Source organism: Ursus arctos, unplaced genomic scaffold (genome assembly GCF_023065955.2).
Source record: "Ursus arctos isolate Adak ecotype North America unplaced genomic scaffold, UrsArc2.0 scaffold_14, whole genome shotgun sequence".
In the NCBI taxonomy this organism is placed as follows: Eukaryota; Metazoa; Chordata; class Mammalia; order Carnivora; family Ursidae; genus Ursus; species Ursus arctos.
Genome location: NW_026622808.1, coordinates 183,072 through 209,408, shown reverse-complemented (window position 1 = coordinate 209,408; position 26,337 = coordinate 183,072). Strand labels below are relative to the sequence as shown.

General features: G+C 60.7%; 1 protein-coding gene across 1 annotated transcript; it reads right to left on the bottom strand.

The window, feature by feature from the left end:
- Positions 1 to 13,847: 13,847 nt before the first annotated feature.
- NATD1 (N-acetyltransferase domain containing 1) lies at positions 13,848 to 26,235 on the bottom strand. Its single transcript, XM_026521195.4, has 3 exons — positions 26,092 to 26,235; positions 18,839 to 18,957; positions 13,848 to 16,938 (listed from the first exon to the last, which is right to left on the bottom strand). Exons 1-3 carry the CDS (start codon positions 26,195 to 26,197, stop codon positions 16,822 to 16,824), a joined length of 342 nt encoding a protein of 113 aa, XP_026376980.1. The 5' UTR covers positions 26,198 to 26,235; the 3' UTR covers positions 13,848 to 16,821.
- Between the last annotated feature and the right edge of the window lie 102 nt (positions 26,236 to 26,337).

Sequence of the window (26,337 nt, the reverse complement as noted above, 5' to 3'; positions counted from 1 at the left end):
CCTTGGTGTTCAAGAGCAAAGAGCTGAAAGAGAGCGGAAAGAAAGTGCCTACAACTCCCAGAGCACCGCGCGGGAGGAGTCCCGCCGCTGCCCGCCACAGTCGCCGAGGGGCGCCGCGCTTCCCGTGGGGCAGGCCCGCCGCTTCCCGGTCCTCCCCGCGCTCGTCGCCCTCACGCCCGCCCCGCTGCCGGCGCGTCCAGCCCGCGTCTCGGTCTCGCCCTCCGCGAAGGCGTCCCGACCTGCCCTTCACAGCCGCCTCTGCCCACTAAGGTCACCGAGGGGCCGGAGGCGGCACCGGCCTTTCTCAGAGGCCCTCGCTACTCGCGCACCATTCCCCCAAATTCCCTGGACTCCAGAGATGCTTTGGGGACAAGACAGACGCCGCCCGTTCTGCCCCGAAAGTCCCTGCTTACAGACTGTTGGAATTGAGAGTCTCAAAGCAAAGAAGAGAAAAAACTACAACATGTGATCATTGCTGTGAAAGAAACAGGGTCCTGTATAGAGAAAAGCCCATTTCCGATAGGGCCACTTAGGCCCTTAGTCTCCACCGCACATCCCACCCGCCTCGGTGCGGGGACGTGAACATAATCTCCTGTTTCCGTATCTTTGAGGGTATATGCTGGGCAAATCACACCGCCTGACGGGAGCCCTACCCAGGGCCGGCATTTCCCTGCGTGGACGCTGCTGGAAAGAGTCGGGATGGACGAAACCGAACCCAGGGATTCGTAGATGCCGCTCCAACAGGCCTCTGGGCTGTTTGGAGGAGGAGCGATCACAGAGCTGGAACTTGTAGTCCCTCTGCTGCTTCCACGGACAACGTTACAACACGTTAGTTGGTTCCATAAATATTTGAGCAACTCTCGTGTGTCAAAATGTGCTCCAGATTACGAGACAGGAAGAAGCACAGCAATTGCTGTCAGCATCCAAGTCTGGCGGAACTCAGCACGCCTGGGCACGGGGCTGTCAGGTGTAGATGGCGCTCGTAGCATTGAGCATTCCTCGGTATCTCCTTCCAGCTCTTATTCTGCAGTAGATTTAAGTGCTTCAGGTCCTCTCACAGGCCCTCATGACCTACACGATGAAACTCAAGCTCCTCAGCACCATCTAGAAGCCCCTCGATAGTTGGGAGGTTGCCTGTCTTGCCAGCTTCACCTGCCTCTCCTTCCTGCCTGGACCCTGCCAGGCTAGTGAGTCCGGAGCGAAGCCATGTTTTCCCTAAAACGTCTTTCTCTCCCAGCCAACTCTCCTTTAGACTTTAGGCCCGTCTGGTACCGCGGAAGTGCCCGCTCAGGTCACACAACCCTGCCTCACGGTGCCAGTGTGTACGTACCGTGTTGCTAGAGACCTCTGAACAGTTACCATGCTGCCTTGTCATTACCTCCAGACAGGCCCGTTTTCTCTGGACCAGTGTGGCGGTGAGGAGGGTCTCTAGGGATTCTAGAACAGCTGGGTGCGAAGCCTGGCTGCACGCTCTGGATCTAGGACTGCTTCTGTAACCTGTTTCTCAGTTTCCTTGTATGTAAAGTGGGGGCGATATTAGTCCCTCTCCTCACGGGACTGCTCTGAGCATTACATGAGATGATACATGTATGGAACTTGTACATACATGTCACCCAGGTAACAGTAACAACCGATGGTGATGTCACGCCAAGCCCTGTTCTAAGTATGTTAAGTGATTAACTATTGATCTTCACGACAACCCTGTGAAAGTGATGCCGTTACTATCAACGTTCTCACCGTGTAAATGAGGAAACCAAGCCACAGAGGACATGAGTGACTTTCCAAGGTCACCCTGCCGGTCAGGAATGGTGCCAGGAATTGAACCCAAGCTGTCTGGTTGCAGAGATGACACTATGCTGTGGTGCCTCTCAGGAGGAGCTCTGGGGATGCCACTGTCTTCATCAATGACGACAGGTCCCAGGCCAATGTCCAGTGCACAGAGGAAATGCAAGTACTCAAACAGCTGTGCACGGAGGCTGATCTTCCCATCTCCCCGGCTCTTGCACTTAACCTCTACCAGGCCGTCTGCTTCCAGTCTGCCGAGTTGAGCTGAGACACAGCCCCCTCAACCCCCAGTGTTGCCTCTTGATCACTCTTAATGCCCAGACATCTGGAAGGTTTACAGGCAGGTTAGTTCACTCAGCATGTAGAAACGGAGCACCCACTGCGGGCACAGGCTGAATGGTGGAAGCTGGAATTCCCGTGGCCTCCCAGGCAGTGAAGCCACCCCTGAACGGCTAAGCAGACAGACAGTGGGAAAGGTGGGTCCTCGCTGGTGCTCAGAAATAATTGAGCACCCTTTTCCTTCATGCATTCTTAGCAAATAAGCATTGAGTGCACTCTGCGTCACATGCTTAGGCACCAGACACAGCACGTAGTAAGACGAACACTGATCTCGTGCGCTTTTCAGTCTAGTGAGATAACAACCAACTGAATATTTTCAGAGATTGTCCAAGAAGAAACGAAGCAGGATGATGTAGTAGACGGACTTGGAGACTGTGGGGGGCTGGAGGACATCTCCTTCAAGAGGTAACCTGTGCATGGGACCTGAAGAGAGACAGAGTGATCAGGCAGAGCTGCAGACAGAATGTTCTGCACCGAGAGAGTCCAGGTGAAGGCTCTGGAGTGTGAGCGAGCTTGATATATTCCAGAAACGGGACCGGGGAGCATGGTGAGGGAGGAGAGGTGGTGGGTTTGCCTTTGGCTAAGTCACTTCCTCTCTCTGCGTTTCAGTTTTCTTATCTGTAAAATGGGGGCGATTGTCTCTGTGTGTTAATCAGGGTCTAGTTGAGGGGGAAAGCCACCCTAGGTACTTCAAGCAGAAGGAGTTTAATACAGGGCATTGTTTACAGTGGTGTTGAGAGGGCAGGAGAAGCAAGGGGACAATAAGGACACCCACAGACTAGTAACCAGAGGGAGCAGCTGTGGCCCCTAAGATTGAGGGAGCAAGAGAAGAAATCGTGTTTCCCAGAACCGTGATTCCCGCTTGCTGGAGCAGGAGTTGAGCGCCACACCCCTGGGGTGCTGCTGTCACCCCTGTGGCCCGAGGCGCCACAGAACCCCGGACTGGGGTGGCCTCTCCCTCCGTCCTGTCTGCGGAAGCCCTGTCCGTGCCTCTGTCGGCCGAGTCACCCGCCGGGCTTCCAGTCCTGGCTGCAGGGAGGAGCGTAAAAAGGCACGTGTGGGATGACACGCGCAGACAGCACCCACGCACGGCCACCGTGCGCAGCTGTCGTGGGCAGGAGCAACGAGTGTTGAACAAGTCACGCCTGTTGCATGCTTCACAGCGCACAGAAGGCATCCGGCAAGCAAACGAAGGCGTCTGTGTGGAATGTTTTCACGTGAAGGTTTGAACTTATGACTAACAGCATCAAAAGGGAGCATCTTAAAAATAGAACTTTAATTCTACATGGATAATGTATTCACACGGCATCAAATTCAAATTACGAAACAATATGCAGTGACAGTCAGTTTCCCGGACCCCGGTCTTCCCATTACCTAGTCCCTCACAGCTTCTAGAGCCGTCGCTTGTACCTTCCTCCTGTGTCTTCCACAGAGAATCAGACGTGGGCACATGTATCCATCTACTAACACCGACTGTTTCCTTTCAGCCCGGGGCGCGTACTGTACACAGCGGTGTGACTTGTCCTTCTCACTCCGCCGTATCCCGGAGACCACGCTGCGCAGACACCGGACGCTGAGATGTGACGGCTTTATAGGCAGCCTCGCAGGACTCTTTTAGTGTTTCGGAGGCGGCTGCAGCCCGTGTGCTTGCACGACTTCCTGGCGCCCGTGTGCACACCTTCCTGTGGGATAATTTCCTGAGGACAGCTTGCGGGGTCAGTGGGGGTGGGCACTTGTCGCGTTGATAACGAAGGTCCCCACCGAGGCCCCAGACGTGGAGAGTCCGAGAGAAGCCCTCCCTGCTGTGCCCTGTCTAAATTCCTGACCCACGAACTCCATGAGCAGACAGAAATGGCCATTGTTTTCTGCCACCGTGCTTTGAGGTGGCTTGTTCCACAGTGGTGGACGCCCGAAACAAGTCCTTCCGAAAATCCTGTATTGGCAGACGCTCTCCGCCTGGTGGGACAAAAGCTGGCCTCCCCGTGCTCCGTGGGGCCCAAGGCCGTCATGAGCCCAGCCGCAAGCAGCCAAGCGTCCTTCCAGGATGTTCCTGGGGAGCCTTGATCCTCCCTCCTATCAGCACCCCACCTTGGACATGGAAAGGGCCCTGGTGTGTGCACAGCCCATACTCCTGGGGACCCCCAAGCTCATGCCTGTTAAGATAAAACAATTGCCCCAGTTTCACGGCGTGAGCGGGGGAAACACACCGATTGCCCTGATTGATCTCAGGGTCCTCCTGGGTGGAGACTGGCGGCCGTCAGCACGAGAGTGATGCCGCCCAGCAGTCGTGGGGCTTCGTGGGACGTGTTACCCGGTCAGGTGTCCCCAAACCCTTGCTGAGCCCCTGCTCTGCGTCAGGTGGTGGGAAAGCCCCGGTGTCAGAGGAGGACGTGGACAAGGCCCCTGCCTTCCGTTTGCCCGCCTGGCAGCTCCTGATTCAGGGCTGGGCCACACAGAGCAGGGGTACTGGAAGGTGACACGGGAGTTCCGGTTTTAAGACGAGGAGCTCCTGGGCAAACTGGGCCAAGATGGTTTGATCATAATAGTGCCTTTTTATAGTTCCTGTTAGAGCAGGCGCCTCCCTCGGGACCCGAAGTAGGCGAGACATCTACTCACAGGTGGAGCTCGCAAACGGGCTGGGGGACCTCGGGGGAAGTGGAGCGGCCTCGCGTCTTCGCAGGGCCTTAAAACATACCCTAGAATCATTTCTAGAGCTGCCATAACAAAGTGCTACAGACTGGGGCTTACACCACACACATTTCCTTCTTCAAGCTACTGGGAGCTAGAAGTTGGAGATCAAGGTGCCAGCAGGGCTGGGTTCTCTTGAGGCCTCTGTCCTTGGCTTGCAGCAGCCATGGTCGCACTGTGTCCTGATGCGGGACTCCATCCCAGGACCCCGGGATCATGACTGGGGCCAAAGGCAGACGCTTAACTGACTGAGCCACCCAGGTCCCCCATCACCCTACTCACTTTATTTTATTTTATTTTTTTAAAGATTTTATTTATTTATTTGACAGGGAGAGACACAGCCAGCAAGAGAGGGAACACAAGCAGGGGGAGTGGGAGAGGAAGAAGCAGGCTCCCAGCGGAGGAGCCTGATGTGGGGCTCGATCCCAGGACCCTGGGATCACGCCCTGAGCCGAAGGCAGATGCTTGATGAGTGAGCCACCCACGCGCCCCACACCCTACTCACTTTAAAGACTACGTCCAAATACAACCACGCTCTGAGGTACTGGACTTCAGCATACGAATTTGGGAGGGACATGACTCTGCCCAGAGCACACTCTTGCCCAGTTTGGACTGAGGCCACCCAATGTGGCAAGGCTCCGTGCCCTATGGCAACCGTGGCCAACACCCAGCCTACCAGAAGCTGGAGATCAGAGTGAAGATTGCTTCGAGACAAGGACATGTGGGCTGACGACACTTGCTCTGGGCCCCCTGGGCTGGGGGACATGGGGGCTGCTGGATGGCTGCACGTGAAGCTGTCTGAAGGGGAGAGGCTGTGCTGGCGACCACGGGGGCCGCACTGGGGAGAGGCACCGGCTTGTACTAGGCCAGTCACATTCCCGCCTGGGCGGGAGGACATGGGAGAAGGGCTCCGACGCTATTTTAAATCCTGTCCTGCTCCGGGGGATGCCTGGAGAGACAAGGGGACCCCACCAAGAGCATGGGCCACCAGATTCCTCGCGGTTGAAAGAAGAACCGGAAGGCCAGCAGTCACAGGAGGTGCAGTCCGAAGTGCCTGGCCGCGGGCCTCTGTACAGAGCACAAAGGGGACCAGCACACGTCGTGTTGAAACAGATGCTTGCCGGGCGCCGGGCTGGCTCAGTCAGTCAGTCAAGCGTGTGCCTGCGGCTCAGGTCACGACCCCAGCGTCCTGGGATCAGCCTGCGTCAGGCTCCCTGCTCGGCGGGGAGCCTGCTTCTCCCTCTGCCCCTCCCCCTGCTGGTGTTCTCTCTCTCGCTCACTCCCTGTCTCAAATAAATCTGAAAAAAAGCAAACCAGCAACAGCAGCTTGTACCCCCACGCTCTCGGCAGCACGATTCCCAGTCACCAAAATGTAGAGCAAGCCCAATGTCCACGCACGACGAGCACATCGACAAAACAGGGTCCATCCCCACAGCGGGCTATTACCCGGCCATGCAGAAATGCGGTCCTGACACTTACGCTACAACATGGATGGACTTGGAAAACACGCTGCACGGAAGCAGCTGGTCACGTGTGTGTGACATGCCCACGTAGGCACGCCTAGGGAGACCCTCGATCAGCAGTTGTGCGTGAGGGGCTGGGGCGTGGGGAGGGACTGCTGATGGGTACCAGGCTTCTTCTAGGGATGGAGAAAATGTTTTGGAACTAGGAAGACGTGATGATTGGCATTTGTGCCAGATCCTTAGTCCACTCTTAATATTGCTCTTTGAGTGCGTTTAGTCTTTGAACGCTGAAATACATTTATTTCAAAGAGAAACTCTGGGGGCGCCTGGGTGGCACAGTCATTAAGCCTTTGGCTCAGGTCATGACCCCAGGGTCCTGGGATCGAGCCCCACATCGGGCTTCTCCGCTAGGAGCCTGCTTCTTCCTCTCCCACTCCCCCTGCTTGTGTTCCCTCTCTCGCTGCCTGTCTCTCTCTGTCAAATAAATAAAATCTTTAAAAAAAAAGAGAGAGAAACTCTGTATTGCCTATCTGAATGGAATGTCTGTATCACATGCAGGATTCTGCAAAAATACATACAGTAAGAACAAAAAAAGTTATTAAATTCTAGCAAGATATCTTCGCTCCCCTAAAGCTCCCAGGAAAAGGAAGACACTTGCCCCCGAGGGGAGGGCTTACCCTTTAACTCTGTGCTCTCGTGGCCCAGGATCATCTCACTGGCCACAGGCCTCTGAGGAAATACGGCCTCACACTCCGAGTAAGGAGTACTCCCCAAATCCCAGTGGGGGCCGGGGGGGATTTTCTCTCTCTCTCTCTCTCCAACCAGCCCAGCAAACACATGCTCCTTGTTCATATGCCCTCAACCTGCGCGTGGACGGGCAGCTCCTCACGACTCCCTGGATTCCTCGCACAGAGGGTCCCATGGACACTCTGTGAAATGTCCAGGCCCATGAGGTGGGTGGCGTGAGTTGGCGTCCCGACGCTGGCACCAAGCCAGCTCGGGGATGTCATCGTTCACTCATTCAACAAACATCCCTATGCTCCCGACACGGTGCCGTAGCCGGGGCTTGGCGATGAACACGACGGGTGTTGTCCTGCTTTCTGAGCTTTTGTTTCGGTGGCAAGAGTTGGTCAAGAAGCAAGGAAACAAGTAAGAACAGTCCAAGGAGTGATACAGGTCAGAATAAGATGGCGCGGTGAGGTGAAGAGTGCCCGGGGACGCAGCATCAGATGGGGAGGTCTGGAAAGGTCTAGCCTCTTGCCTAGAACATGGCTGAGATACCTGGACGCACAGGAGCCGTTCTGTGACCGTGAAGCGACAAGCAGGAGGGCAAAAGGCAACATGGTAAGGCGATGCAGACGAAATGAGCCTGGACCTTCATCCTCCAGACTGACACGGGGGTAAATGAAATGCCACTGTGAGTCGGGTTTTCCTAGCAGCTGAACACATGTCTAATTAGGACAGATCTAAATGACAAGGAAGGCGATGTTATGGTAATGTTTGGAGGAAGACAATTTCAGGTAGAGGAAACAGAAGTGCAAAGGCCCTGCGGCAGGAATGAGCCTGAAGGATTTGAAGAGCAGAAACAAGGTCCGTGCCGCTGAAGAATGATGAGCCTGAGAGACGTGGGTGAGCAGGGGCTGCTTCGGGTGCCTCGGATTGTACCCTTAGTGCCGTGCAAGGGCACTGGACACGGTCTGATTGAGGGTTCAGGAAGATCTTTCTGGCTCCTGTGTGGAGAGCAGCCCACAGGGCACGAGAGATCAGTCAGGAGACCAGAAGTTCAGGTGAGGGAGGGATGCTGGGCCCTGGCCCGGGCTGGCTGTAGTAGAGATGGAATCTGGGGGCCATGCGTACACACACACACACACACACACACACACACCTCAGCACATAGGGCCCTCTTCTACCCAGACAGACCCCAGTTTGAGTCTTGACCCTGCCACTTGTCAGCTGTGGACTCGGGAAAACCTCGAACCTACCCATTTCTCTCGTACTCCTCTGTTGTGGTCCAGGACACTGAGGATCTGCCCTGACCTCCTACGCGGCCTTCCTAACCCCAACCTTCACCTTGCACTCCTTTCGCCACACTCTCGCCACCATAATTCCTTTAAAACAAATATGAACGTGGCACTTCCCTGTTTACAAGCCTTCAATGAGTCCCCCAGAAACCTCAGCAACAATCTAGATGCCTGAGCAGGCCCATGTGTTTGTTAAGCTGCTCTTAGTTCTAACAGATACACTGAACAATGCTTCAGAGGTCAGATGCAAGGTGGGCTCTCCCTCCCAGGAGTCCGCCACTTCCTGAAGGGGAAGGAGGGGTGGGGGAGGGGAGGCACCACCTTCGGAAGGCCTCCGTCCACTTCTGCCAATCAAGGACCAGGGAGGCTGGGCGATGCCGTTTGTCTGCCCAGGAAGGGCAGGAAGTGGAGTTTAGGCGACTTACGGAGTCCCTGCAACAATCTGTCCTCTGGTCACCCAGTGGCAGAGCTGCCCTTTCTCCGCTCGCCCGCTCTGCTGGACGGACAGCCCACACCACACCCCACTGGGCCGGAGGCCTCCTGTCTCTTAGAGGTGCAGCGTGCTCTCCACGGGCAGCCGCCTGGCATCTAGAAGTAGAAGCCAAGTTACTGCCCACTCTGAACCAGGATGAGATGGTGGGACAGGGACAGGCTCAACGCGGGTGAAGCTCTCGGCTGAAGAAGGGCAGGCAGGAGGCAGCACGTCCCGTGGCAGGTGCCGTGGGGACCCCCGCCCTGGCTCGGCCCCGACTCTGCTCTCTGGGAGGGCCCTGCCCGTCCCGTTTTCTCCGTGGCCACATCTGAGGAGGGGCCTGGACGCTTTCTGCAGGCTGCGCACGTGGGCGAGGTCTCGGGGGGCCAAGCCAGGGGCACATTCTTCGTGGCAGTACGATTCCCAAAATTGAGGAGCTCTCCTTCCAGGATGTGCCAGATGACTGCACCGGCGCCCTTTCCTAACGTAGCTTTCAAGAAGCTCCATTTCTTTGCTTTTAATCCCACGTCTGCCTCCGCCTCAGTTTCCCGAAACTTCACCTCCGGAGCAGCTCAGACAGTGAGCTGGCGGGCCCAGGGGACACCGCATCCGCTCCTGCAGGCGGCCGAGACTTTGTCTACAGCGCGGAGAAAGCTGGGTTGGGCCGCTGCTGCCTTGGGCCTCCTGGGCTGTTGGTGCCCAACGGCAGTTGCCTTTTCCAACAGCGCCAGGCCGCCCACCCTGTCACCCACCTGCCTTCCACTTGCAGACCGTCCCCTTGCACGCACCTCGCTGCAAACAGACGGCACCCCCCGCACCCACTATTTTGCCTGAGTGCCCCTGAAAGCCACCAGGCTCAGTAGCGGCCTGCTCTGCCCTCCACGGCCGGAGGGGGACGGTGGCAACGAACATTCACCCTGCACGACGTGAGTGTCCACCTTCCCGCTCTGCAGTATCTGAGTCCGCGTCCCCTGCTGCCTGACCCCTAAGCCAGGCCCGCTATTTCCCCTGCTAAGTAAGGGAGGCGCCCCAGCTCGAGGTAGAGTTAGTACCCTCGCTGGTATAGCGCACCCCCAATTGCTGGATGCTTAAAACACTACAGGAATGTATTTCTCGCTCATGGAACAAGCCGAACGGAGAGTTGGTTCTCGGCAGGGGGCGTGTGGCCACGCAGCAGCCCGGGGACCTGCGCTCTTCCCCAGTAGACGCACGGCCATCACAGCCTTGCCATCGCCGGCATCCAGCAGCGGAACGGGAAAGACCGAGCCTGGAAGGAGCCCACCGCACCCCGCGCAGCCCACCAGCTAGAAGTCAGACCCGGGGGCACGCCAGCTCCGGAGGCCGGGGGGCCGGGGGGCCGGCAGGAGCAGCTGTGTGTCCACGAGTGGTGGGCGGCCTCTACCACACCTGCAGGCTGTCCATCATCTGCGTCCCCCTCCTCCCGGGGCTCGCTTCCTGCCGCCCTTGCTTGCAGGCACGTGCAGCCTCGAAGGATCCCGTCAGCGACCTCACTGCTGCGCCTTTGCTCGCGCTGTTTGTCTCCCCAGAGCTCCCTTCCGCTTTATTCTTCCATCCATTCATCTGTCTGTCCATCCAGCCAACAAATCTTGTTGAGCCTTAAGTCTGTGCCGGGCACTGGTCCAGTCTGGGGATAACAGAACGAGCAAAACGGAACACAAACCACTGTGTTCACGGGCCTGTACCCTAGGAGTGAGATGCAGACGACAGATAATAACAAGCTAAAATAAACCGGTTCTGTATGATGTAAGAAGAAAGCAACGATTGGAAAAACTCAAGCAGAGTAAGGGAATCAGGAGGGGTGGGTAGCAACTTAAAGGCAGGGTAGGATCTGGGGAAGGAGGCCTCACTGAGAAGCTGACAGTTGGGCACAGGCCTGAAGGAGGCCAGAGAGGGAGACCCAAGGATGGCTGGGAGAAAAGCATTCTGTGCGGATGGGACCGCGTGTGCAAAGGCCCTGAGGTGGGAGTGACTCGGCGGGTGTGAGGAGCGGCCGGGAGGCCTGCGTGGCTGCAGTGTGGTGGAGATGAGGTCCGAGACCGTGGGGACCACCTCCTACGGGGCCTGTAGGCTGACGCCTTCACAGTGCCCGCCTATTTTGTAGCTTTCGACCTAGATATTCGTTCCTCAGGAGAGCCTTCCAGGGCCTCTGACTGCGGTGGGGCCTGCCTGTGCGTGCCAGCAGCCCTGTCGCGGTCTTCATACCGGGTGTGTGCCTTCCACTCCCACCCTGCCCTGTGCGGTCCCCTGAAGCTGCAGCCCCATCTGCCCCGCTCGCCCTCACATCCTCACGGGATACATAAAAGGTGTTCCTCGTGGGAATGGGGTTGGCTTCTGAACTGCAGGGTCTCCGCACGTAAAAGGAGGAAGGCTCTCCCTTCACAGGCAGATTCGACTTGGGAAATATGAATGAAGGGGCCTGATTTTCTGACCTAGTTCACACCTTCAGTTGGTCTTTTAACCGATAGAACACCCGTGAATGCTTTTCTCCCTGGCTCTCCTTATCCCGGATTCCAGAATGACCACGGAGGGGCTTACTCCTGTCCTGTCTCAGCGTCCGTCCACATCGGACACGTGACTTCATCGTGGAGTGCCTCCCGAAAGAGGCCTCTCGAAGGGTCCTCCTCTGACCTCATGTGTTCCACCCTCTCCCTCACTCAGACGACTGCTGAATCCCACCCACCGACCCCACCCAAACCCCCGATCCGGAGCCTGCAAGTGTCCCCCGTCACCTACGACAGGCTCATGACACACCAGCCCATGCCACAGCAGTGTCGCGATGACCGAGTGCCCCCAAACGGGAGCTGCCGTTCCGACAGCCGTCCGGAGTCGGCCTGGCGTTGGGAGCCGTCGTGCTCGATCACGCTGGCTTGGCCGGAGCTGTAGATGGACTGGCACGGTATCAGCGGCCCTGCCCCTCGCTGGCAACAGTATTCTATCCCGCTACTCGTCTGGGGGCATCCGCGTGCCTTCCTCCCCCGGGTCACACCGGCAAGCCACATGTCCCGGAGCCCTCCGCGCCGGGCGGCCTGTTAACTTCTGCCCAGGGTGGGGGGGCACTGGCACGAGCCTAGACGACGGTGAAGGCGAGTTTCTGGATCTGGGGTGTTTTTAGCAGCCGTGGCAGCAGGGACGGGAGGGCACCCACCCTGGGGTTTTGTTCAGGTAGCGGAGTCCTAGCGGTGGCCCAGCGGTCGTGGCTTCTGGGGACACCTCGTGCCCCAGGCGTGGCACCGCAGCCTCCCACACGTACTAACATTTGGGTCATCTCCTCGCACTTGCTCGTCTCCCCCAGTGCCCCGCACTAAATCCCGTCTCTTTGCCGCACCTGACGCAGACTCTACCATGACTGACGTCGTTCCTGGTCTCAGCGACGGCCTCCGAAGAACGGTCCCTCCAACACAGGAGCCCGGGCTGGCTTGTGTGACCGGACTGGGCTGGTGCACAGTCATGACCTCACTTCCCCCCAGGGGAAGGGGCCCGTGGACGGTCAAAACTGCTGCTGGACATCTCCCCCAGTTTCGATGCTGGGTGGAGGCGCACCCTGAAAGCAGGGCTTGGAGAGCTGCCAGCCGCTGTCCCCGGTCACCGGGACGAGACAGATACAAATGCTCCGGCGTGGGCTGGATGCTGGGGCTGCACCGGGGTCAGCAAGAGAAAGCCGAAGACTCGGCTCCAGGCCGGGGAGTGTCCTCCGCAGCCAGGGACACCTCGCTGTCACGCCCTGCGGCTGTGGGACGAGACAGGGACGCTGGAGCCCGGAGCTGGAAAATGCTGGGGGCCGCGTGACAACCAGACGCTGGTGGGGAGCTCAGGGCGCTGATTCGGAAGGAGCGGCACCCTGAGAATAGCAGAGGGGACATTCGTGTGGACTTGGGCAAAGCCGAGAAGCCAGCCCAGAGGAAGGAACAACATGAGCCAATGAATGCTTGGCTGCTCCCTCCTAGTCCCCGCCACGCCCCAGGTGCACGCAGGATGTCGTCCTCTCCTGGCCAGCAGGCCCCCCGGCCTAGCTCTGTACCTGGTAGCTCGAGCCAGAACACGCCTCCTTCCAAAGGAGCAGAGAAGTTGTCACAAGTCAGGTGTGTTGCTCTCGGAGACCATCTGTCCCCTAGAGTGGACATTAAGACCCAGGGCCCCCGAGCCCAGCACCGTCTTATAAAGAGGGCGGGGACTGGGTGTGGATTCTGCGGCTCTTGCTCGCTAGCTATGTGGGCTGCAGCCTAGGGACTCCCCCATTCTGGGCCTGTTTCCTCATCTGTAAAATCGGCCTGAGACCTGGGATCTCATGGCACTGCCATGACACCAGGCTGGACAAGATTTTGAAGGGCCTTCCTCTTCTTTTTCTGTTTGGGGTGGCACCGTGATCCCGAGTGGGAACTAGGAAAACTCCCATTCAGGGGTCCCTCCCTCCCTGAGCTGTCTGGTGGGGGGCAGGGAGTGGGACAGACGTGGGATGTGGCCACACGGCCCTCGAGTGCAGTGCCTGGCTGTCCCCATGGGCTTGCATGGGAGCCTCCTTTCTCCGGGGGACCAGAAGCGCCGGGGAAGGCTCTTTAGTGGGGAGAGGGACAGTCTAAGAGCAGTAGCCGAGGAGACGTGACAGGACATCACAGTGTCTTGCTGGCAAACCCCATCCGGCTGCTCGGCAGGCCCGGTGCTGACAGCGCGGCTGTGGCCTCAGGAGGTGGGAGCTGTGACATGGGAAAGGATGGCCAAGTCCCCAGATCCGGACGCCACTGCGCTCTTGCTGGGAGACCTCAGCCAAGCTCTGGGTGCCTGTCAGAGCCTCGCCTTCCCTACCGGAAAACGGGGGCTTCGCTGTCCATTAGGTAAGAGGCTGAACACCGGGGCCCGGGACGGAGGAATGGCGAGCACCTGCCCAGCCTGCCCTCTCCCCTCCCTCCTCACACCCCACGGCTCCTGAACTTTCCTCCTCGGTAAAAGGGGGGCCAGTGATCAGACTGCCGTGGGGATGGCGCAGGACCGGGTGGGGGAGAAGAGCCCCGGGCCCGAGTGCCCGCCCTGCGGCTTCTAGAAGCAGTCCTGCAGCCAGCACACTAGGTCACACCTTTTATTGAAATGTACGCCATGCAATCTGTTCAGGAGTTTGAAAAGTAACGAAGGGAGCGGGTCTGGAGACCGGCCTTGGCCCAGACACCACCCGGAACAGGTCCTGAGTAGGAAAGGCACATGAGTTACCACCTATTTTCACCGGCAAGAGAAGGAACCCCCCTCCCCGGAGCGAGACACGGCAGGAGAGCGCAGGGCCTTTGGGGCAATCTCCTGGAAGGGGGGCGCCACGGTGGGATCCCCGAGCGTCCCCCTGCCCCTGCGGGCGGAACCGGCCCACGCAACCTGCCTGCCCAGGAAGGGCTCCTGGAGCACCCCGGACGGGTAGGGGCGAGGCGGGGCGGGGGGCAGGCCGGGGAGGTGGGCTGGGCGCTCCGGGGCTGCGTCTGCTGCAGACCAGGGTCCCAGCCTCGGAGAGCAGGCTGTTGCTGCCCCGAGGCTCTGCTGAAGACTGAGGGCAGGCTGGCCGCTGCCGGGGGCAGCGTGTGTCACTTTAAGGCGGCCGGGGGCCAGGAGGCTCCAGGAGGCTCCCGCGGGGACTGGGACAAGCTGTTCCTGAGACCCTGCATGTCTCCTGGTTCAAGTACTAAGTGTTTTGTGTGTATGCTGGCCAGGTGTGGCGTGTCCCCTGCGGTTAGGAACGCGGGTTCGGGCTGGGACACATGGAGGACCGGGACAGGGCTGCTCTCTCAATGCCACCTGGCTCTTGGCTCCCGTTGGCCCTGCTTGCCCCGGGGGCCTCCGCGGGGTCCTGTGTGCTACTGCCGTAGGGCTCCCTGCCATGGCTGGACCGGGAGGGCCCTGGAGCCAAGTGGTCTCCTGGAGCACGTTCACGTCACCCTGTAGGCCAGGGGGAAACAGCACCAGTTTTCTCAGCTACTGGGCAGTTTTCATGACGGAGGCTGTTTGACCTTGGGGAGACATGTGTGGATGAGGGGAGGGAGCGGAAGGGGACCCATAACCCCCCTGCCCCAGGAGTCGGAGGGAGAAGGCCCGGACCCCAGACAGGCCCATCCGTCTACTCTTGGGCCTACGACCCACTCTTCCCTTGAGCTGCGCCAGGGATAGGACACCCCCAGCCTTGGAGGGGACTCGGCTGAACCTACTTCCTGCCAGAGTTCCTCCCACCGCGGACTCCCAGCACAGGAGAGGCCTGGGGGCTTCTCCGGCTCCTTGTGATAGCCCTTTGCAAACAGAACTGAGGAGCACGGTGGGAAGGCGAGGGGTGCCCTCAGTCCTCGCGGGTGAGGGGGGGATCCTTAGAGGCCGGAGTGGGGCTCGGAGCGAGCACATGGGAGGGGGTGGGGGGTGCCGAGGACAGTGCCTCTCTGGGGCTCAGGGACCCCCGTGGGCAGGCTGCCGGGCACTCCATGCACACCCTGATTTAGACGTTCCTGCCGCTGGGGGGGAAGGGGTCTGTGCCAACGTCTGCGGGGCTCCTGAGCTGCTGCGGTGGTTGTGGTGAGCTCGGTGCCGAGACCGGGAGCAAAGAGGAAAGTGGGAAGGCAACCACAGGCCGAGGCCCGCTACCACAAGTCAGAGAAAGGGAGGGGTCACCGTGGCGAGCAGTCCCCCCAGCACACACACCCCCCCAAGCCCGCCCCCAGCCCGAGGCCTGGAGCAACACGGTACCCCCAGGGATGTGCTGTTAGCCGATGTCTCAGCCCCAAAGGGACTCTGACTCCAGGGTCGCCCTCCAGCCCCACACAGAGGCAGGCATGGATTTGACCCTTGCAGGAAGGAGGGCACAGGAGGTCAGGACCGAGCCCTCAGCAGCTCATAAAGCCTGCGGAAGGAAGGGTGCTGTGTGCACCTCCCAGGCCGTTGCCAGGAGAGATGGTCTGGGAGGGACCCTGGGAGCCCAGCCAGGCAACAGAACAGGCCAGCCAGAAGCCTGCCATGAAACGGAAAGGTGCTCTGACGTCCGATGTCCACAAAGGAAATCCCTCTCTAGAAATGTTTCCCCCCCTTGGGGCTGAGGATGGTTTTGTGAGGACAGTGTGCCCCCTCCCACCTGAGCTCCAACGGGTCCTCTGTGACAAAGCCCACCCATAGGGTGGCCAGGAGGCCGGCGGAAGGGGGGTTCCCAGGGCTTGGTGCCCGGGCTGCACCTGGGCCTGGCTCCAGGCAGACGGGGCAAACAGGAGGGCGGCCACAGGGGACGGGGACTTCGACTTCCCGCAGAGCTGACAGAGGAGGGATTAAGGGAGCAGGTACCAAGGAGAGAACACCCAGCGCTCCCTCCATCGTCACGCCGCTGACGCACAGCCCTGCACGTAGTGTCCCGTGTGTGTGCATATGCGTGTGTGTGCGTGCATGTGTGCTCACGTGTGCACGGTCGAGCCGCGGTGGGCACCCCGTCCACGCATTCCAGGCTCTGCCTACGAGGAGGGCTGCCCCTCGCCTCGGCCCGACCCCAGCGCCGGGCGCAGAAGCTGGACGGAGAGCAGGCCGGCGGCGGCAGCCGTGGCGCGGTGCCATGGCCCCGGGAAGTGGACGCGAAGTTTCTTATTGCTGCTCTCCACTTGGGGAATGCCCTCCTGTCGGCACGAAGGACACAGCCCTAGGTGATGGCACAGGGGGCCCCGCATCAGCCCTCCTGCCAATCGCAGAGCAGGGACCAGCAGGCGGGACCCAGACAGGCCACCCTGCCGTCCGGGCCGCCGGCCCCCGGAGGCCCCCCCACGAAAGGCGGGGGTGGCCTTCCGAGGAGCCAGCCAGCCGGTGTTTGCAGAGCAGGAAACGCCGCGACCTCGGCTGCCCGGCCTCCCCTTCACCACAGTAGCTGGACCACTGCCCCTCGTAGGCCGGCAGCCTCCGGGGCCCCGATGAGCTGAGCGTCCTTACAAAACTAACTCTGAGTCCGCCCCCGGGGGGAGCAGCTTTCCTGAGAGCAGGCGGAGGGCCGGGCGAAGGCCGCGAGGAGAGGGCTGGCGCGGGGGGCTCCTGCCCGCGGCCGGGGTTATGGCTGGAGGCGCTCCAGGTACTGTGGCAGTGGGTTCTCCTTGACGTACTTCTGGAGGTACCAGCACGTGAGATGGGCCTTCAGGTCCTCCTCCACTACAAAGTCCAGCGCAGCCTGCGGCCGGGCAGAGAGAGGCGCGGTCAGTGCCTGCAGCCCACGGCCCCGCCCCCACGCCTTCCCGGACTCCTCCCTCCGAGGGCGGCAGCTGGCGGCCACGCCACCGCCACCGTTCCTAGCCGCCGGCCACAGCATGAGGCAGGTGCCGCCGCTGCCCTGCTTTTGCAGTGGGGGCGACCAAGGCAGAAAGCTCGGGTGAGCTGCCCGGGGCCGCACGACACGGCGGCGGATAAGCCAGGATTGGGTCCCAGGGCCCCGGGAGGGCAGTGTGCACACGGGCAGCCCGGCGAACCCAGCGGCAGTGTGGCCACGGCTCTGTGCATCTAGAAGGGCAGCAAGCAGGCACTAAACCAAAGAACCCCTGGCCCCGCGCCGTGTCTCACCTGTCCCGCACCCCCCCCACCACGAGGCCTGGCGGCCACCGCGCCCACCCCATCCAATCTCAGGGCCTCTGTGCCCGCAAGGCCTACAGCTCTTCCTCCCGCATCTTCACGTGGCCGCTCCTTTGATGCCTTGTCCTGGAACCTCACCGTCTGTCTGCGTCAGGGGCGCCCCAGGGCTCCCTGCATGTAGCAGAGGTCACGCTTAGTTATTATGACAAGGCTCCCGAAGCGGATGGCGGGGGGGGGGGGGTGGAGAAGCGATGAGGGTGCCAGCGATGAAGGGCGGCCTTCATCACGGCTGTGGTTGTTCTCACCAAGGGCTCAGGAGACAGCGAGCGAGGGCAGGCCCCCTACCCCCAGTGCCTTGCAGGATGTCCTGCATACAGTTGGTGTTTAATAAGTGTCTGCCGAAACAAAGTGGAGGACAGCCTGGGTGGGGCTGGCTGGTCTGATGAGAGAGGAGGAGCACTTACTGAGCACCTACCAGGGACCCTGTGCTTACAGCCCGTGTGAACCGCCAGCTCCACACCCCTGAGCAGGCCTTGCTGCGCCTCCCTGTCCACACCCCATCTCAGGGCTCACAGCCCGAGACCCTCGAGGGACCGGATTCCAGTCTCTCCTCCCATTTCACAGAAAAAGAAACGGAAGGCCCACGAAGGCAGCCATCAGAGGCCACATGGTGAAAGCCTCCGTGCCCTCGGCAGGCAGGGCTCACGGGAGCCACGGACGGGGGCATCCAGAAGATCCCACGGCTGCCAAGGCTCCCCAGCATTAGGGAGGGGTGCACCCAGCTCCACGGCCCGCCTCCCCCCTACCCGGGTCAGTGACTCTCAGAGTTTCCTCCGAGGCAGCACGGGACAAGCCCCACAGGGCAGCGCGGAGGCCGGGCCCGCTCAGGAAGAGCCAGCTGTGTCTACAAGCCCGGGCACGAGCTGCTGGCCCTGGCGGCGGCAGCCAGATGAGGAGAGGGGAGGGGGAGAGGAACACAGCCCCGAGGTGGGGGAGCAGGTGGGCAGGGCAGCCAGAGGGAAGACCATGGGAGCTGTGGTCACGAACGGCTCAGGACCACGAACGGAAGGCCAGCCTCTGTTCCGGGCTGCAGTTCCCCGCAGGAAGCCCGCACCTGCTCTCCAGCCGGCCTGGGCTCTGGGGACGCAGGGCTCAGGGGCACAATGGGACGCAAGCCGCTGTGCTCGGACAGTCCTCTACCTGCTCGTTCAGGAACTTTACTGAGCACCTATCGCGTAGGGGCCGGGCCCGGCCAGCAAGCCACTAACTTACAGCAGGTGTCTGTGGCCCCGGGGGCCTAGCTCCACACAACCCCGGGCCCGGGCCCAGACCCGCCACCGCAGAGGAGCCGGGGGAGGGCAGAGCGCTGCCGGACAGCCGCCCGCTCCCGGCTGTAGCCTGCTGGCAAGGTGACGCCGTCCGCACTCTGGCCACGACACAGGCCCAGGCCGGCCCCCCAGGGCCACGGTTGAGCCGAGCGAGAGGGCGGCACCCCCTCCCCCTACCTTAGCCAGGTGCTTGGCGATGCCGCGCCCGCGGTAGGCGTCGGGGACCTCGGTGTGCTGCAGGTCCACAATCCGCTTGCCCACATACTCGTAGAGCAGGACGGCCCGGTCGTGACATCCTGCGGAGGGAGGACAGCCAACAGGTGAGGCCCGGGACACGCTTGGGGCTTAAGTCATGCAGATGCAGGGATGGGAGTCTGGAGCCAGGGTGCCGGGGTTGGACCTGGAATGACCTCTCTGTGCCTCAGTTTCCTTACCCATAAACGGGGGCATATAATAAAGCATTCCTCGTCGCGTTGAGAGGACCGAGTGAGGTCATGTCTACACAACGCTAAGAGCAGTGCCTGGAACACAGGAGCACGTGAGCCTTTGCTCTGGTAACCCCTCTCAGAACACGTCATCCACCCAGCCAGCCACCCTATCTGTCCATCTGTCCCTTCAGCCCTGTATCCATCCGTTCCATTCGACAGATGTTTGCAGAGCCCCAGGCACTGTTTCTGGTGCTGGGACTCAGCTGCAAACAAGCCAGACAGAGCCTTGCCTGTAGAAGGGGAGACAGAGGGTAAACAAGAAAAGCAAGTTAATTAGCTTGCAGGGGTGGGGCAGGGACGGAGGGCGTGCTGCGTAGAAACAGGAAGCAGCAGAGGGAGTCATCCGTGGGATGTCTCCGGGAACTGTGTTTTGGCAGAGGGAACAGCCAGTGAAAAGGCTCTGAGGCAGGCGTGGGTCTGATGGGTTTGAGGGACAGTGAGGAGGCTGGGGTGGCAAGCAGTGTGGGCAAAGGGGAGGGTGGGGGGTGCTGAGGGCAGGGATGTAACAGGACCAGGTGCTGCAGAGACTTTAAGTCACTGTGAACTGGGAGCCACAGGAGGGTGCTTGACAGAGGAGGGACCCGAGGTGACTGGGATTTCACAGGACCCATCTGGCTGCCACGAGAACAGACCCGGGACAGATGAAGGGAGACCAATGAGACGGCCGCTGCACTGGCCCATGTGAGTGACGATGGGGACGCGGACGTGGGTAGAGGCAGGGGGGTTCGGGAAGAAGTCGGACTCAGTGTTGTGAAGGTTTAGCGGCAGGACTTGCCGGCGACCTGGCCGCGGTGAGGGAGAGAGACGGGTTCGGGACGACTCCACGGTCCATCGTTTCAGGCCACTGTAAGTGTACGAGGGACAAATAAAGCGGGTTGGGGGTGAGAGGGGGCCATTTAGCCAGGGGCAGTCTGCGGAGATCCCTCCAAGAAAACCTCGGAGTTGAGGGGGTAGCTGAGGGAGGGACGGGCTGAGGACTCGGTCGATGGAAAGGCCCTGAGGTTAGAAAACACAATTCAGGGGCGCCTGGGTGGCTCAGTCGTTAAGCATCTGCCTTCGGCTCAGGGCGTGATCCCAGAGTACTAGGATCGAGTCCCGCATCGGGCTCCTCCGCTATGAGCCTGCTTCTTCCTCTCCCACTCCCCCTGCTTGTGTTCCCTCTCTCGCTGGCTGTCTCTCTGTCAGATAAATAAATAAAATCTTAAAAAAAGAAGGAAAAAAAAAAAAACCACATTCACCAGTTCTAAAAGGAAGCACGTCAATGCCAAGTGTCTTTCTTTAATTTTTAAAGCAAATAATCTCTCATGTGTTTTAACTTCAAAGCATCCGAGAGAATTCGCTCCTCATTGCTGCCTGGGCTCCCAGCCCGTGGTGAGTGTGGAGGGCTGACAGGCCAAGAGATATCAATGACCAGACCAGGGTCTCACAGCAAATCGGACATGGCAACAGGCTCTCATCCCACGTGGGAGGCTTTCTGTTTCTCCCCAGAGCTCCAGGAGGAGGCTGTAATTCATCTGCCCATTTCCAGATGGGGAAACCGAGCTCCACAGACCCAAGGACCGCGGCAAGTACCAGGTGAAGCCGGTACCCAGGCCTCCCTCCCGACCCTCAGCCCCACCTCAACACGCCTCCTACCCCCTGCCTCCAGGCCTTTGCCTCCGCAGTTTCTTCTGTCTGGAATGCCCTTTTCCCTTCTTGGCCCCAGCACGGGTGGCCCCAGTCCCGCCTCCTCCCCACACCTCGGGATCCCCAACGTCTCCCCCTCTCTGCAGGCCGAGCGACGGCCACCTGCCCCCGCTGGGTGGCATGGGACTTGGCTCTTGGCTCCCGCGTCTGTACCGGGGAGTGAATTCGGCTCACCCAGTAGGGGAGAGCAGAGATCGGGAGGCTATTTTGGGCCTGAGCTGGTCACCAGTCACTGAAGGAGCTGCGGCCTGTCTGCCCTGGCCATTTAAGGACCCAAAACTCACGGAAGGCCTACTATGTGCTGGGCAGGGTTTGGAGCGCTGTGCCTGCAGCCCTGAAGAAAACTGACTCCACCTTCCTTCAGGGAGGGAGACAGATAAACAATACCATTGTAATAGTAGAAACTCGAAGGTGATAAGCTGGGATACAGCAGAGAAGGCAGGGGGCTGCCATCTTACATGGCGTCTACAGGGAGGCCTCTTTTGAGCAACGACCTGGAGGAGGTGAACGATCCGATCTCAAAGGAGATGCAGGGGATGAGCTGTCCGGTGCCAAGAAGAGCACGTGCAAAGGCCCTGAGGTGGAATGTTCAAGGATCAGTGAGTGGGCGGGGCTGAACCCGAATGAGGGACAGAGAGCAGTAGGAAGCCATGTTGGGGTCCTGGCGTTCCCGGGCTGGCCTTCAGGGAGATGACAGGCAGCTCACACCCGTGGGGCCCTGCCACGGGCAGTCCTGTGCTCGGCTCTCTCCACACACTATTCGTCACCACCGTCTTGCAAAGTGGGTAAGATTCTTACAGCCCTGTTTACAGATGGGGAAACTGAGGCTCCAAGAGGCAGTTACACAGCCTGGCAGCATGTGGGGCTGAGCTCAGAGTTTGCTGGCTGAAAGAGGTACAAAGAGGCATCTGGGGTCACCCGTGTGAGGGAGAAAGCTCCATGGTGAACCCCCCCAACTGGCCAGGCCGCAGCACTCTAGGCTGGGCAGGACCCAGGCCCCTAGCGGACTATCTTGGCACACCTGGCCTATGGCCGGGCACCCACCTCGGCCTTAGAGGGGCAGCGAAGGTCACCTTGTCCCAGCCACCGACACCTGACCCGGCCCAGTCCACCCCTACCCCACCAAACTGGTCTGGAGCGCCCCAGGAAAGGGCCAGCCTCCCGTGACTCAGGCCAAGATCAACGAGGTCCTCCACGCCTTGCCTTCCTCTCACACGCTGCTCTGACCCTTCAGCAGTGCACGGACATAACCTTCGAAATGTGCCTGGAATCTGGCCGCCGCGCCCATCTCCGCGGGCACCCCCTTCCGGCTGCCTTGCTGGCTTCCCTGCATCCGGCCACTGGATCCCGTGTGGCCTCTGCGGGGGCCCGGGTCCAGGCACACTGGCCTTGCTGTCCTCACACACAGACAGCTCCCGACCCCCCAGCCTTTGCCGCGCTGTGCTGGTCGCCTGCTCAGGCCCTAGGCCCTTATCTGGACGGGCTTCGTGAGCTGTCAAGCACTCCGAGCCTCACAGCAAGGGGGTCAGTGCTTGCCATCGGGGGCACAGGGACAAGCCCAGGGCAGGCTGGAGCTCTGAGTTCCAGTCCCGGCTCTGCCAGGTGACCTCAGGCCAGTCCTGACACCTCTGCGTCCAAGCCCTTACCTGTCCTGCCTGGGACCATCGCTGCCACCCCTCCTGGACCTCAGAATCACCTCGAGACCGTGAACTGGAACTAGTTTTGAGAAAAGGGAAAGCTGCTCCGCTCGGCGGGGGGGGAGGGGGCCTGCCCTGGGTTTCTCCACTCCGGTACCCTCCACCCAGCCCCAACTCAGGACCGAAGTCCCCGGGAAGCTACCAGGAGACGCGGTCACCAAGAGATTGTCTGCCCTGGCAGGTGGAGAAAGAGGAGCTGCGATTCTGGGTGGGAGACGTGGGATCTTTGCAGAGGGACACGATCCCTGCTCTGGCCAAGCCAGGCCTGAGAGGAGGGCCAGTGGATCCAAACCCCATGGTACAGATCAGGACACTGAAGCGGAGGCAAAGCCAGAACCCGGGCCCCTGGGAGGGGCGACACCAGTGGCTCGGAGGTGGCTTTGACAAAGGGGCTGCAGCCAGGAGGCACTGAGGGCAGGGCCTGGGGCTACCCAGGGAAGTCCCTCCACACAGCGGGCGAGGCCCCTCGCCACACCACGCGTCCTCTCCCACCCTCCCTGCTCAGCAACACTGCTCCAAGGGTCACGGGACACTGTGGGGTGGCAACATGGGGTCAGGCCTCAAATCCAGGATTGGGATCTGAATGCCATGGGACTCGGTGCTTCGCTTTCAGTCCTGCGGCCTTCGAGGGTGCCGACGGAGGCCAGAGGTACCCGCTAACCCTCTGGGGCCTCAGTCTTCTCATCTGCAAAATGGGGGTCAGGAAGGAAGTGGAAACCACCAGGATCCTAGGACCCCCAGATGACCCTCCTCCCTGCGGCACGTGGACAGTCAGTCCTGGCTGCGAGCAGAGAGGGAAGGTCAAGGAAGGGACCGCCCAGGGGTGGGGGCTCAGTTCTGGCTTAGATGCCACTGGCTGTGGGCCCTGGTCTCCCTGCCTACGAAATGGTGACATACAAGCTAGTGTTTCGGAACGTGAGATGGGGGCGACAGGCCTGGGCTGCAGCATTGCCTCACACGCCACGTCAGTAAGAGCCATGCACACGTCCTTCTCCGTCTGTCCGGGACCGGCCATGTCTCCGCCGCCCTGCTCACGACGTCCGGACCAGTGCAGTAGCTAACTCCCTGCTTCCGCCTTGCCCCACACAGGCTGCTCCCCTGGTGCGGCCAGACGGAGCCCGGGACACCACCCAGCCTCTGCTCAGGACCCTCCGAGGCACCCACCTCGCAGGGAGTCAAAGCCAAGTCCTCACTACGGCTTCCGTGGCCCCCGTATCACCGCCCCCCCCCGCCCCGACCTCTTGAGCGTATCTGCTGCGATCCTCCAATCCTCCCTTCTCCATTACTCCAGTCTCTACCGCCCTGGACTCACGCCGGGCAACCACAGGGCCTTTGCTGCTGCTGCTGCTTCCCCTCGGAGTGCTCTTCCCGCTGGAGCTCTCCCTTCCTTGTCTCTTTTAGGTCTTTACTTAACTGGCCCCTTCCCAGAGCGGCCCTCCGGGACACCTGATTCTAAACAGCAGCCCTTTCCCGACATGTCTTTCTGCTGCCCTGCTGTCTTCTCACCAGGCCCTTGCTTTCTAGGACACTTTACACCTTCCTTAGTGTCCACGTCCTTCTAGACTGTCCGTCCACGAGTACTCAGCACCTAGAGCAATGCCTGGCACACAGCAGGTGTGCAGTTAAGGGCTTGCGGAGTGAATCCCAGTTCTTCCACCTCCAAGGTACAGGACCCTGAGCCACTCGGTCACTTCCCTGCGTCTCGGTACCCTCATCTGTACAACAGGAAGAGCCGTTTCCCCTCACCCCTCCCTCGCATGCCCACGGCCTGCCTGGGACACAGGGACTGCAACGCAGCTGCCCCAGCTGTGCCCTCACGCACAGCAAGAGCTTGCTGGAAGCTTCTCAGCACAGCCCTGCCAGGGGGATGGCCCCGGAGCCCTGGGGCTGCTCTGCTCTCAGCCCAAGCACTCACCTCTCCCAATGGCTACAAGGAGCCAGTCTCCAGGCCTTGCCCTGTAGTTCAGCAGACTCTGTGCCACGCTGTTCCCCTCCCCAGCCGAGGCCGGACTGGGCCCCGACACAGATGATCTCCCCCCACGCCCCATACGCACAGCCGGACCCCACCTTCCAGGCTAGAGAGAAGCTGGCGGCCCCCCACTCCTCCCTGGGCTGGGCTGGGGGATCCCCAGTCCATTTTATAGTTAGCCACTTGAGGAAGGGAAGGAGACAAGTTTAGAAATATGGTGAGGATGTCCAGCTTTGACCACAGCCAGTTAGAGGGGTGGTGTCCTCTGGCTGTACTGATTCGCAAAAAACCAAAAAAAACAAAACAAAACAAAAAAGGAAAACCCCAAACATTCCCTTTTTCTTCTGTCCCTGTGAATGTATAAAGGAGCCTCTTGGGCCCCCGAGGGAACCAGAGGCCTCTCTGGAACCTCAGGAAAGAAGATCTGAAAAACCACAAGGACCCTCCCCACAAGAATGGCCAGCCCTGAGTGTCAAGGCCAGCTGGGCCGCGGCGAGCAGCATGGCGGTGGAAGGACTTACGTCCACGTGGAAAGAACGCTGTGTAGGGTCAGCTGGGCCCAGGTCTGAGGTCTGGGACTTTGTGATGCGGGGCAAGTCACTCCTTCGCTAGGGTTCAAACCTCAATCTACTCATCCGTAACGTGAGGTGAAAATGTCCCCATCACAGGGAGGTTGTAACAGGGATGTGGTGGGGCCCGAGAAACGTCCATGCCCCAACCCCAGCCCTGAGAAACTTTCTTTACAGAAAATGAAGACTTGACTCTGCTTTCTGGTTTTAAAAACAACCATCGGTCTGTAGAGTAGCTCTTGCTATGGGCTGCTAGCGGTATTCTAAGCCTTCTTTACCCTCAGGACAGCATTTCATCCCTACAAGCAGGGGACAGGTGTGCACTGGTGTTACTCCCATTGCCCAGATGGAGAAACTGGGGCACAGAGATGAGGCAACTTGGCCAAAGTCTCAGAGCCAACAGGGCTGATGGTGACACCTTCCCAGCCATAGTCCCCACTGAGGCAGACACCCTGGTCTCCCTCAGCCCCGGAAGATTCCCCCAACTACCCCCGTGCAGAAAAGCTAAAGTTCCCAGGGGCGGCAAGAAGCCATTTAACACCCGGGGAAAGGGAGGCGGTCACCCTTGACCCACTCTCCAGGATCTCCAACAGCAGCCCTCAGGGGGTGTCCAACACGGAAAACTGCCGCGCTTGAGCGGGTCCCCTGCGGCTTGAAGCCCGGTGCTGGCAGCAGAGGACACGAGAGCTGACCCTACTCCTACCTCTGCCTTCCCCGGGGGTCCCCTGCCCGCCTGCCCGCGGTGCTCCGCCTGGACACGCCTCTCCCGGGCAGCCCGCTCCTCCCAGCCCCGCGAGTCGGCCGCGCCCCCACCTAGCCCGCGAGCGCGGCCCCGGCCTGCTCCCCGAGCGCTTGGCGGAGCGGCAGCGGAGCGGCGGCCGCCGAGGCCACCCCGCGGCGCGCGCTCGCGAAGCCCCTCCCGGGCTGCGGGCCGGGGGCGCGCGCCCCAGCTAGGGGGCGGCCTCGGCGGGCCCCGCTCGCTCGCAGACAAAAGGCGGGGGCGGGCCGGACGCCGCGTTACCGTTGAGCCGGACGGTGAACTGGCGGCGCCGGCGGTCGTGCTCCACGCGGATGGGGCAGCCCTGCTCCAGCGCGCCCAGCGGCACAGCGGCCGCCGAGTGCGCCATCTGCGCGCCGGGCAGCGCCGGGCAGCGGCCGCTGGGACCCGCGGCCCGCGCCGGCTCGGCGGAGCCGGGCGCGCGGAGAGGCGCGCGGGCCCGCGGCGGCGGCGGTGGCGGCGGCGGGGACGGGGGCGCGGGGCGGCCGG